At 44.6% G+C, this 12,178-nt stretch overlaps 1 protein-coding gene across 6 annotated transcripts in view; it reads right to left on the bottom strand.

Annotated features, from left to right (window-relative positions):
- The window catches only part of ZC3H18 (zinc finger CCCH-type containing 18), a 48,802-nt gene that overhangs the window by 22,531 nt on the left and 14,093 nt on the right, over positions 1–12,178 (bottom strand). For 2 of the 6 annotated variants that reach the window (XM_080410637.1, XM_080410638.1), the window contains 6 exons: positions 9,970–10,118; positions 9,585–9,677; positions 8,831–8,988; positions 7,182–7,214; positions 5,482–5,608; positions 4,029–4,327 (listed from right to left, as the gene is read on the bottom strand). In XM_080410637.1, coding sequence (XP_080266763.1) covers positions 4,029–4,327; positions 5,482–5,608; positions 7,182–7,214; positions 8,831–8,988; positions 9,585–9,677; positions 9,970–10,118 — 859 coding nt within the window. The remainder of the gene's footprint in view (positions 1–4,028; positions 4,328–5,481; positions 5,609–7,181; positions 7,215–8,830; positions 8,989–9,584; positions 9,678–9,969; positions 10,119–12,178) is intronic. The other 4 variants (XM_080410640.1, XM_080410639.1, XM_080410642.1 and 1 more) reach the window with 3 other exon arrangements.

Raw genomic sequence — 12,178 nt, forward strand, 5'->3', positions numbered from 1 at the left:
CCAGTGGGTCCAGCTCCTCAGTGCTTTGGAAATACAACCGCTAACAGGTCCCACAACACAAACTACATTGCTTAACGTGCTCCTGAAACAATCCCATTTGCTCAGGTAACTGTGGGATAGAGACCTATGCAACAATAGAAGGATTAAAGCAGGTTACTGTTGCTGTATGTAGGGCTTTTGCTCACACCTAAAGGCCAGCAGCCTAGATAAGAACATCTTGCACTGCTCTAAGTTTCTTCAAATAACATATTTCATGCCCCTTTTTATCCCTGAAATGCTTTGCACAACAGCGAGCTACACTGGCAAGACGGAGATATAAAGCAGAAATTTTGCACTCAGCAAAATCAGTCACAGCCTGGGGCATCAGAACTCGTTCTGGAGATGGGGAGCACGAGGACAGACAGCCAAGTTATCCCTCTAATTGATCATAAAGTGCCCTGGCTTGTTTAAGTGTTTGATGCCTGAGGAGGGGGAGGCACAATTTTACTAGCATTGTGATCTCAGATTATAAACTTCTTGGACTGCTCATCTTAACCTTGGGAAAAAACCAAAACCCAAAGCATAAAGGAGCAATTGCACACTCCTTCAAAAAAAAGTCCAATCCACACACGATGATCCATCCCTACTTGAACCCCAAAATGCTGCAGCCTCTTCTTTTGAAAGGTTCAGAGAGAAACATTTGCCACTGAGTCCATCAGGGTGTACAACCTTTGATAAATTCTAGTCTTCCTCATCTGTAGCAACCAGTGATGCCAGGCAGTCCTCTGGCTTCTCTGCGTTATCAGCCTCAACTGCTCTGCTGTTGTTCAGAGATCAGATTAAACCTTTCTGCTTTCAATATAATGGAAAGGGAATTTGTTTTCATGTTCCCGGCTCTTTGCTTTTTGAGCTTTCATGCCTTTCAACGCTGCATTCTGTATGTCACAGTTTGTTCCTTCCTCCAGCCTTTACTCGAGGGAGCTTGTACACCGATGGACAGACCGGCATCTACCTGTAATTACAGACATCCTCAGCTCTGCCTTTGGCAAAGCTCGCTGCCGGTTGCACAACCTCTGTGGAGCAGTTTTCCAATCTCCCCAGCTCATTAGTAAGTGAAGAGCAGGGCTGCGTGGGCTCCGGCTGGAAGCGGCGCTGCCTTTGGTGCAGGAATGTTAACGGGCAGCTGCCTGCAGCCTGGTGCGAGCCAGCCCCCATCGCCTCATGACGCCTGGAAAGGCCGGACTTGCCAAAAGCTGGGATCTAGCAATTAGGGAAAGCCCAGAGTCTATTTATAGACCCGCAGGTGAGCACCGTCCCACTATCGTGCCCTGCTGCCCAGGAAGTGCGAGGCAATCACAAGCGTTTTGCACATTAAACCTGGGAGCTATTTAACCCCAAGGTGTCAAACCTGACCCTCTGGAGCATGGCATGAAGGTATCTGGAGAAAAGGTGAGACGGCTCGAACTGCCGCACCACCATGAGGAAGTACAGAGCCTGTCAAAAAGGTTGTGTGGGACAGAACGGCACTGCCCAGAGCCAAGTCACACCGTAAGTGCGACGTAGCCTTCTGGGGAATGCAGCGTACAGAAACCCAAACTGCTGGGTGAGGGACATCTTCTCCAAAGGAAAGAAGTTTAATTAAGCTTTCACTTTGTTAAAAAGCTTTTTCAAAACTTATTTCTGCAGTTTTATTTTCTCTGCAAACATCCATACACCTGTAAAGGTTGTGGTAAGAGCACTCATGTTGACACAGGTTTCAGCAGCGGGAACTCAAGTCCCACTACGAGTACTTGGAGAGCTGCCTTCAACAGGGTAGGGCTTTGGGGTTTACTGGTAAGTACTCCTATTAGTTCCACTCTCCTCTAAGGGGAGATACTGTGTGTAGGTGCCAACCTAAGATTCTTTTGGGGAGATTTTCAAGCTTTCTGCTCAGTACTAGTTCCCTATTCAACACAAAAATTACGAACACTTCTTGCCATCAGCTTTTAAAGCCTTGCACAAATGATGCCAAAAGCAAAAGCAAGCCCTGCTTGCTGTCCCTCCCTCCCCAGTGCTCTGCCTGGCCCTGCAGTCATCAGTGCTTGCACTGCAGGACAAGCCTGAGGACACTTCCAATAGCAGATTCTCCATGATCCATTTCAGAAAGAATAGCAGACTTCAAATTAAAAAAAAAAAAAAAAAAAAAAAAAAAAAGCAGCAGCATATCAATGACTATTTTTAATCTACTGAGACTTGTCTAAAGACGCCTATTTTGGAGACCCAAGAGGCATCCACAGCTCCCTTAAAAGCAGTGCTTATGTCAGAGACGGGGGGGAAGCAGGGAACCCGTATCCACAAAGCATATAACATCACCAACACTGTAAACCCCATCTCTCTGCTCACACAGATGGTTACGCAGGGTGAGATGGATCTAAGATTGGCCACCACGGCCACCACTCCTATTCAGCAAACCTTGGGCAGCATTAATAGCAAAAGCTCTCCCACAAAGCCCTTCCTCATGACCCAGCACAAGTGTCAAGGGAAGGAGTAACCAGCAGCCTCAGCCTTGTGCACAGTGTCCTGGTGACGGTGACTGTTAATGACTAACAACCTGAGCTGCCCATCAGCTGATGTCACTTTCATCATCGTCATCACCTTCATCACGTGGCTCTGCACAGCCAGATCTCTTCCACCACTAACCCAATGACAGCACAAACCAACAGCAAATGTGGTAATTAAGGTGCACAAATTATGGTTGTAAGTGAAGACTATAATTAAATATAGTATATGATTAAATGTATTCCTATAACCACTCTTGACACTGCTACTGCACCAGAGCACTCACAAAACACCTTCAAACTGTTCTGAAACTGTGACCCCCTCTTGGAAAAAAGGGTCATCATGAAAAATCAGCTTTCCTTCTAGTAATACAAACAAAAAATTATGTCAGATTGAAGACCAAACTCTGCTCTCACCTGGAACTACACAATTCCGCATGGCACCTCATTCCTGGCCTTCTTTGCCCTGTTCTTTGGTAAAACACATTTTCCTCACAATCATGATCTTTCACGTCTTCCTCTAGTGCTCAAAAACCACCGCAGACATCAGGCAGGAGGCGCTCGGATATGCCCTGGGAAACAGCTCCCCTGCACCCCTCTTCGCCCCAACACGCACATAAACACGCTTGTGTATCCGCGTGTTCAACACGCTGTCAGAAGGCTCCATCTGCAACTCCTTCCAAGACACTGACGCTGCTAATCAGCTTTCCTGGAGATGTCCTTCAGCAAGAAATGTGATACTTTTCCCCTTGCGACATTAGAACTTCCCATAAAACAAGTTCTATATTCAGCTGTGATATTTATACAGTGCTTTACAAATACGCCTAATACACAATATGCTGGTAAGCCACAGCACTTAAATAACTGAAGAGAAATAAAATAGGATTCACTTTTGAAATTCTTCGACTTTTAGTCCGTCTGGTTCAATTTTCTCTTTCACACTAGTCAGAACCAAGATTTTTAGAAAAAACGAGCAGTCAGAGGCAAGGAACATGACCGCCACACTGCAATTCCACTGTTAACACCTGGCAGAGGCTCATTTCAAGGCATACAAACCCTTCACCTTTCTCAGCCTCCTTTTGGAGTTTTACTTAATACTGTCCATGAACTCCCAAACCAGGCCTGGCTCTTGTCAAAGGGCATTTGCCAAGACCTCAAAGGGAGTCGCCACCATATGCAGGACTCTCAGCACTGCGGACACTCAGCCAGCCTCCCGAGAGGTTCTCTAGCCTCACGGGTACAGGGACAAGCTGAACATCTCCACATCTCCAGGCCAGGGGACAGACTGCTCTCCTTTCAGAGTCAGGCTATGCACACTGGGTTCTTCCTGATGTTTTAGCTCCACTTAGTGGCCAGCAAGGCTCATTTAGAGTTTCCTTCCTCTTAAAAACTACCACTTCAGAGTTGTGGATGGAGATCTTCCCCACTCTGATCAGCATGAGCCTGGTTCTTGATCCACAGCTAGAACATCATCAACTGAAATGTCAAGCCCGAATTTCAGCAAACACCTACCTTGGTAGCAGTGGGGACCGAGGCTTTGGTTTTTCTTTCTCCTTTTCACGGTCCCTGTCCCGGTCCCTGTCCCGGTCCCTGTCCCGGTCCCTGTGCTGCCTGTCTTTTTCATCTCTCTTCACTCGTTCTCGCTCGCGTTCCCATTCTTCTTTCCGCCGCTGGCGCTCCTTGTCACGCTCCCGTTCCCTTTCCCGTTCTCGTTCCCGCTGCCGTCGCTCCCGTTCCCGCTCTCGCTCCCTCTCACGTTCCCTTTCTCGTTGTCTGTTCTCTCTTTCCCTTTCCCGTTCTCGCTCTCTTTCCTTTAAAAAGAAAAGGGAAATCATTGTGACACTGTGGTAGCATCTCCTAACAAAGCGGGCAGCTGGGTTTCAAAGTCTTGGACAATAAGCAATTACATACACCCTCCCATGTTGCAGCAAAGTATTGAGATAAATAATCTGGAGCTTGCTGGCCACCACTGCTCGCTGAGCAAGCACAAAGTGGAAAAGAACAAAAACACTGCATCATATTCATCACAGCTGTAATTTTCAAAAGCAACATTCAAAGATTAGTTTGGCTTATTATGCTTATTAAATAAATGTATTGATGTTTACACGTATTCACTCTGCTAATCGTGCTTATAGTAAGTTAATTAACTTTACAAACAAGCACCATGAAAATAATTGATGGTGCATTCAACAATAGCGAGGACAGGCTTTGGTTTATGCACTGCTTCTGCAGAGCAGCAAGGTCTTTCAGCAAAAGGAAAGCCACTTTTTGGTGGACTTGACGAATACCACTGAAAAGCTCCCTACTGAGCAGGATTTATTATTTTTGCCACTATTCTCAAGGCTCAACAGTTTGCACAAGGGCAAAAGGAAGCGGAGGGGAAGGGTTCGTAGCCTTATTTTCACTGAGCTCTGTAACTTACAGCTGTGCAACACCAACCAACTGCCTCGAGGACTTCAGCAACTGGCTGGGTGCTTTCCTCGCCTGATTCAATCAACTGATGTGCACCTCCACCAGCGGTGGACAGTCATGCCGGAGCCTCTGTACACAAAGCACACCTGTCCAAATCTAATCTTTTCCATCTGTCCCAATAACTAACAAGAAAAACCATTCCTCAAGTCAGGCTAGTTCCTGGAAACTCCCTCCCTCTCCAACATTTCCAAGAATGGCTGCAGAATGGCCGTAAGCACTGCACAACTGCCTGGACCGCAGAGCAGCAGCCAGTGCACGTGAAGAGGAACCACCTTCCCATCTCAGACATGCTGCTGCCTCTACCGAACTGAAATAGAACATCCTCCCATCCCTGCACCGAGAGTGTGTTCTGTGTAGTAATGAAATCAAGATGTAACTATAACATTAAACATCTTGAAGAAAAGTCCCGTTTCAACTACTGCACTGGAAACATGACAAGCGCCAGAAGCACCTGGAACAAAGTTGAAAGGAAAAGCACGGAAAGGGGTATTACCTTACTTACTCTGTAGTTACGGTATGGATCTGGGTCTGTATACTGAACCCTGAAATTCTCATACTGCCCACCACGCCAGAACCGTTCTATTTCATAGTCATAATAGGGATCTGTATAAGGATCAAGCCTACAATGAAAAACAGGGAAGGTTAGAAAGGGAAATATCACCTTGTTGCCATACAGAAACGCTACATATTCTACGTCAGGTCTTAGTCACTGTGCACTGACAAGAAAAACCACGTTCAATGGGGTGACCATACAAAGTAGTTTATTTTCTACATATCCCACAGTCTTTTTTAAGTGAAGCTTATCAGAGAAAAGCACAAACCTTTCTTGATAAACACAAATAAAGAATGCTACAAACCACACTCAGCCTTCAAATCAATGTGGTAAAAACGCAGAAACACCAATTGCTTTTTATACCTACTTCAAAGCTGTGCAAATGTAACAGAACATGTTTTGCCTCATTGATTTAGGGCTGCATTTTCTGTCCATGCACACACCGCTAATCTCAAGCGCCCTCACATCAGAAGTAGAACGGATGATGGTCTCCTACTCCCCTGCCACCGGAGGAGGTGACGGGTGCATTCCAATGCCACCAGCACAGGACACAAGCTGTTGCTGAGCTTTCCACTGTGAAAAGCTAGCTTCAGGGGCAGGCCAGCAACACCTGCCCCTACACCTGGAATTATTCCATGCAATGAAGGTAACAGCACCTGCAGCTGATATTCTCCAGTGGAAAACAGGTGCTGGCCCCCCAGCACACAAATGAACTGGCAAGCGCATAGCACACCCTGCTCAACTGCAAAACAGCAATTACTTCTGGGGAGGAAAGGGATTTAAAATCCACCCTCCTTAAATCTGCAATGTTTCCTCCAATTGAGGATTTCTATTAACATTAGTTGATGGTTTTAATTCATACGCTCAACAATATCCAATCCCTGCCAGCCACCTGGAGTGAAAATATCAGATCCACTGTAAAGATGGAGAGGTGGGTACAGGAAACAAGAAACTTCCAGGGCCACAGAGAAGTCAGTGGCAGAACTAAGATAATAAAGCAAATGCTCCCAAATTCCAGATTGTCCATAATGAGACTCTGACTTGCAAGTAAGAGGAGTAAAGGGCCCACTTCTGCATTTTAAGTAGTGCCAAACAATCTAAAAGAGGCTAAGAGGCAAGTGCTGCCCTTCAAGTCAAGTGGCTACCTGCATTTCTTTCAGTGCTTTTAAATGGTTTAAGATTTCTATTTTTGCTGAAACAGTAAGTCAAGGGAAAGAGTACCAGAGATTCTTGAATACAGATTCAGCAACAAACTTCTGATGCCAACCAGACAACAGTCTGGATTCAGTGACATCAGGTGTTCTAGGAGACACAAAAAATCTCAAGCTACACCAAAAAGGAAACTACTTTTTAACACACCCTCAAGTCCGAATCTCCCCATTCCCTTCCTGTAACTTTTGTGGATTTTTGTTCATTTAAACAAGCATCACCGCTGTGCATTTAGGTAATTCAGTGCTTAAATCCTCAAATAACTGGTACCACCCAAAAAATCAAATACATTCACTCAGTTAATAAACTGCCCACCACACCTGATAGGACAGTCGTCTGTGGCCTAGGAAGTTTTAAAGAAGTGCAATGGAGAAAGGAAAGGAAATATTTTCTTACAGTTGCAACAGTACTGGAATCAAAGACCTGCTTACCCATAGTTAATGTTTTCTTTGATGTCCACCTCCCTATAGTTTTTCAAAAAAGAAAAAGGGATTCATGAACTATTTAGACATCTTCATATGTCACAAGACAGTCCTGAAAGCATTTATTAACATCCCATCTGCACCACCAGTAGTTAGTTTGCTGCAAGGTGTCAACCTGTGCAATAAGGTGTGTGCGTGTGAGGAAAAAAAAAAAATAATCACCATTTTCTAGAGTTTACAGCAGCAGCAGCTTCGTAACTTTTGCCTTTACACACAATGAAGATATTTTAATGCCAGTTTGCTTATACATAAAAGTGCTTGAATTTTCAGGAATTTAATTTTTTTTATTACTTCTGTTTAACACCGGCTACATGCAACACTTTTTTCTTGACTATATGAAAATCAAAGTCCTGTACCTAATGCAATTCCTGCATCAGTGAGAGTGGCATAAAACAACTAGAACGCTGATGCTAGTTTTCATATACAAGCGTAAATTAAAGGTACTGCATGGTCAACCCACAGAGCACTGGTGATATGTCCCAGGTGCAACTGAAAATCTCAGAGGAACAGAAGACCAAGATACAGACTTATTCCTACCCAGGAAAAAATTAATATGGGGCAACTGTTCTGTTTCAGGCTGCAGAACTGAGTACATAGCTTCTTTTTTAAAATGAGGAAAGGAATTGCACTCCAGAGCAAATCAGACTATTGAAAAAAGCTTAAGCTACTCCTTACTCCTTTTCAGAGTATTTTTTTGCAATTCATTTACTCTAAAACAGACAGAACTAAGCCTTACAAACATGTTCTCTGTGTGAGTGGAAATATTGCTGCAATCTGTACATGTAGGAAGAACAGAGGATGTATGAGCAAGAACGAAACAGAGATTCACCTGTATTCCTGCAGAATACAAGCCTCTCAAAGTCTTTTTCCGTTCCATTTCTTGGCTCAAGAACTACTAAGCAAGTTTCCCAGAGCTGACTGAATCACCCTCACACCTTCTCCAGCCATGACAGGAGTGTGTCTGAGGTCTCCCAACATTTTATGTGTTACCTCCTTAAAAAACCAATCACCTGAACACTTAAGTTTGGTGTGTTTGTTTTGGCCTAGGCTATGCCCTGGCAGCTAACAGGTTTGCTTTCTGACCAGCATCTTAGTGAACAGTTTACCTGGGACTGATCAACATGTTTAAGACCAGCTGCTTTGCCAGGGCATTGGCACATACAGACCTAGCTGCTCGAGACAGTACAACTGCGTCCCTGAAGCTCTTGGCTGTTGAGCATACTCCAATTCTGCAGCCCCAGCTTTAGCATTTTAAAACTCACATGGGTTGGAACAAGAAAAACAAGAGGAAAAACTGTCGGAAGAATGCACTGGTGTGAGGTAAGCAATGCCCAACTAACAGCGTCCTTGAGGGACCAGTATGCTAGTGACATTGAAGGCAGAAAGGTTTAAAGACAACTGTAAAGGAAGGTTGTGTTGAACCTGAGTGAGTGGAGGCGGCTCAGCTTTTAAACTGGTGTACCTACTGCTTCATGGAAGCTGTTTCCATTTTCTGAGGTGAGCATTCCTCCAGTCTGGAGGAACAAGTTAAGACTGCCATAATGCACTGCATTTCCCACCCATCCATTCCATGTAGCAAAACCAAGACTGCATCTTACGCTGGATCTCTGACGTCTCTGGTGATGCGGTAATTCCAGTCACGGAAAAACTCGTTTTCTTTGTCAAATTCACGCTCGTCTTCTCCTATAGTCACAGTGAACCTCTTCTCCTCAAAGTCAGGCTCCTGCTCTTTTCTCATAGTTGCCTTTTTCAATACCTGCCATAACAAAAACATTGTAAAGGGAGAACATTTCTGAGGCACAGAGAAATTGCAGTAATAAAAATCCTTCACTTGGAAGTAACCTGCCCTTCATCTAAAGCACCCTTCTTCTGCCCAAGCCTCATGAAAGTGCAGGACACTGGACTCTCCTTGACACAGAAAGTGTAATTCACTACTCCATCAGCCCAGAACAGCAGCAGACAGCAAATAAAAGGTTTCACGCATGCTGACCCCATTTTCTGCAGTGATCAGACACATGGATCCTATACGTGCTAAACAGGTACTGAAGTAAGGGAGATTGGATCAGCTTAAAAAGTTTTGCTTTATGGAGGGCTTGATTTCAGGGCCACAAATTCCCCCTAGCTCATGTTAATATAAAAAAAACAAACCTGGATGTCAGCTCCTCTTGACTGTGTAACAACTGTGATATACAAGACGACACAGTTAATAGGTTAAAAGGCAAAAAGTAAGGCTCCTTAGGAAGGGCAAGACACCATGTGCTCCAAAAAGAGCAATTCTAACATCCTGCTCCCGATGAAAAAGGCTAGCAGATTCTGGAGACCATCAGCACAGTTCCTGAGGATGGCATTTACCTCTTTAGCGTGCCGGAGTCCTCTCTCCCAGGCACTTTCTGTTGGAGGGTCTGGAGGGGGTGGAGGTAAGATTTCATCAACGACTGGCCCTCCCTGTTAGAAAGGTGAGAAGGGGAAGGAGACAGATACTTGATGTCAGTTTTAAGTAGCAAACAGGTACTCCAGAGATGTATCAGCAGGACATAAACTGCGACACATGGAAAATTACTTCCCTCTACTAACAACCTCAAGACCACCTTTTAAAAAAAAAATAAAAAATCACATATCCAGTTGATGTACTGAATTTTGCTAAAGTACTAGCTCAAAAAAAAATCTTCACTTCTTCTAGAGCAGGAGACAAAAGCTACATGCAGAAGCCACAAAGTCACAGAAAAGCTATCCGTACCCAAGGGTTGGCTGGCATCAATGGGTGAGGGCCTATAGGAGGAGCACCATTTGGGGAGAAGGGCTCAGGCTTGGAGATCAAGGAGTAGTTTCCTTTGTCATTGACGCCAGGGTGAATAAATCGACAGTTCATGCCCCAAGTACAGTGACCTGCAGAGATACAGTTCTGTTAGACCCCTGTATGCCTACAGCAAGCATTTATTCAGCCCTGCAACCATTTAAAAGCCATCAAGGAATAATGCTGTTCGAGACACATGACTTCTCTTCTCTACAACTTTGTTAAGATTTACCTGTTTCCATACATGTGGAAAGATGCTCCTGCCTCCCACCTTCCCAGAGAGAACAAATAGATCCCGTCACAGATGGATGAACGTACAAGAACCTTATTACAGAGGGGAGAAGGGAGGGATGGATGCATACACACCATTAAGCAACTGCAGTAATAAGCCTATGAGCTCTTCAAGTCTTACTAATGACAAACATTTCAAGTTAGGAACTTTACCTTTTACAGAAAACAATGAATGAATATAACCTGACAGCAAAGAAAACCTCACAGTGCATCCAAAATATACAGCGCTCTGGTGAGGCATGAAGTACATTAAAGCTTTTCTCTCCAGCCAAATCCACAGGCTTGCCAGCACAAAGCAGGAAAGACGACATCACTGTGGAGTGCAGCAGACAAATCTGAAGCTGCTCATTAGCTTCAGGTACCACCCCCGAAATAAATGGTAACATTCAGGGGTCTCTAACAGGATACAAAGCTAATTCTCAGCTTTAATTTAGCTTGCCTTAGAAACAAAATACCTTTTTTTTTTTTTTTTTTTCCTTCCAGCAATCCACTCAACATCAGGCAATATTTTGCAGATTTCCCAGCAGACAACTGCATCAAAGTTGTCACTAATTCTGTGCTAGCTCAGGCATTAGTGCACTGACTTTGGAGGCAAATGGGGAGTTAACACTGCTGTGGCCCAAGGAAGAATCCCTGATCTCAGCTGGCAGGGCAACATGTCAGAAATTCACATGGCACCTGCATCCCTGGAAATGCTCCTCATCAGTCCCAGATTAACCATGAGCTGGTGTTCTAAGTCAGAGGTAACACTGGATGCTTTTGTACTGTAAAAGCATAACACGAGCAGAAATCCCTTTGCACAGCAGCTCAGGGAGCGGCGCATCCTTTCTCGGTGCTTGAGCACCACGTGTAGGGGCTGCCAGACACCTACACAAACACTTACTATTCCTACTGAGGTGTCAAGGGGAACGATTGCCCTGACAATAAGGGGCTCTGCTACATACATCAAGGTGGCTACACATCAAGCTACTTCACTGGAAGGCTCTGCAAGCTCGTCACTCATGCTACTGGACAGCCACAGCCACGTGAGTGCTCCCCTTCGACACATCAAGGACAAAAATCTGAATGTCTCCAAGGTCGCACGTGAGCAGCATCTGATCTGCCTGGTGGCAATAAAGCCTTTAAGGGGTGAGCAGGGGTGAGTGTCATCGTTATCTGAACCGACGCAAAGTCAATGAAAAACAATTGCGGCAGGAGATTCTGCAGTCTGAACTTTGACTCAGGCAAATACTTCCATGCTGCACGGAGGCGTATGTCACACTAAGGATTCAGGAACAAACACCTCTCCTTGCTGAGGAACTTCCCTGTTCCACCATCATCACCAACACATTCGTGTCTCAGCATAGGCAGAAAATTTGATACCGGAAGACATGCAGGAAGCCAAGTACGTGGTATCTGATGGTCATGTCTCCGGAAACCCCCTAAGCAGTTCCCTACGTTGCATGTGCCACTGACGCAAGGAATAAAAGACTACACCCTGTTCTCCACCCTTCTTTTAATTTCAGATTTTCATAAATTCTTTCAAGGGCAATTGTAAATAAAACCAAGTAAATGAGCAAACATTAAATGAGATGAAGCTGAAGGAAGTGGAAGAGAGCTAGAATCAGTTTAGATAAGAAAACTTTTAAAACCTACTCTCTATACTAAAAGAACCGCAGGAGAGCCTAAAATAGCTGTTGTGCAGTTGCACAAACTTTGGGGAATTTCTATTAAGAGACAGCAAAAAACACGTTTTATGATTTCCTACCCCAATTTGTTCCAACTGAGGCTGACAATCCCAATCGTATTTCAGAAATGTGGTCTCTGATACAGTGCACAGCAATCTTCTGGCTTGAGGAAAAAGCTTCTATTTACATGAGGA

This window comes from Falco punctatus, assembly GCF_963210335.1.
Source record: "Falco punctatus genome assembly, chromosome: 14".
In the NCBI taxonomy this organism is placed as follows: Eukaryota; Metazoa; Chordata; class Aves; order Falconiformes; family Falconidae; genus Falco; species Falco punctatus.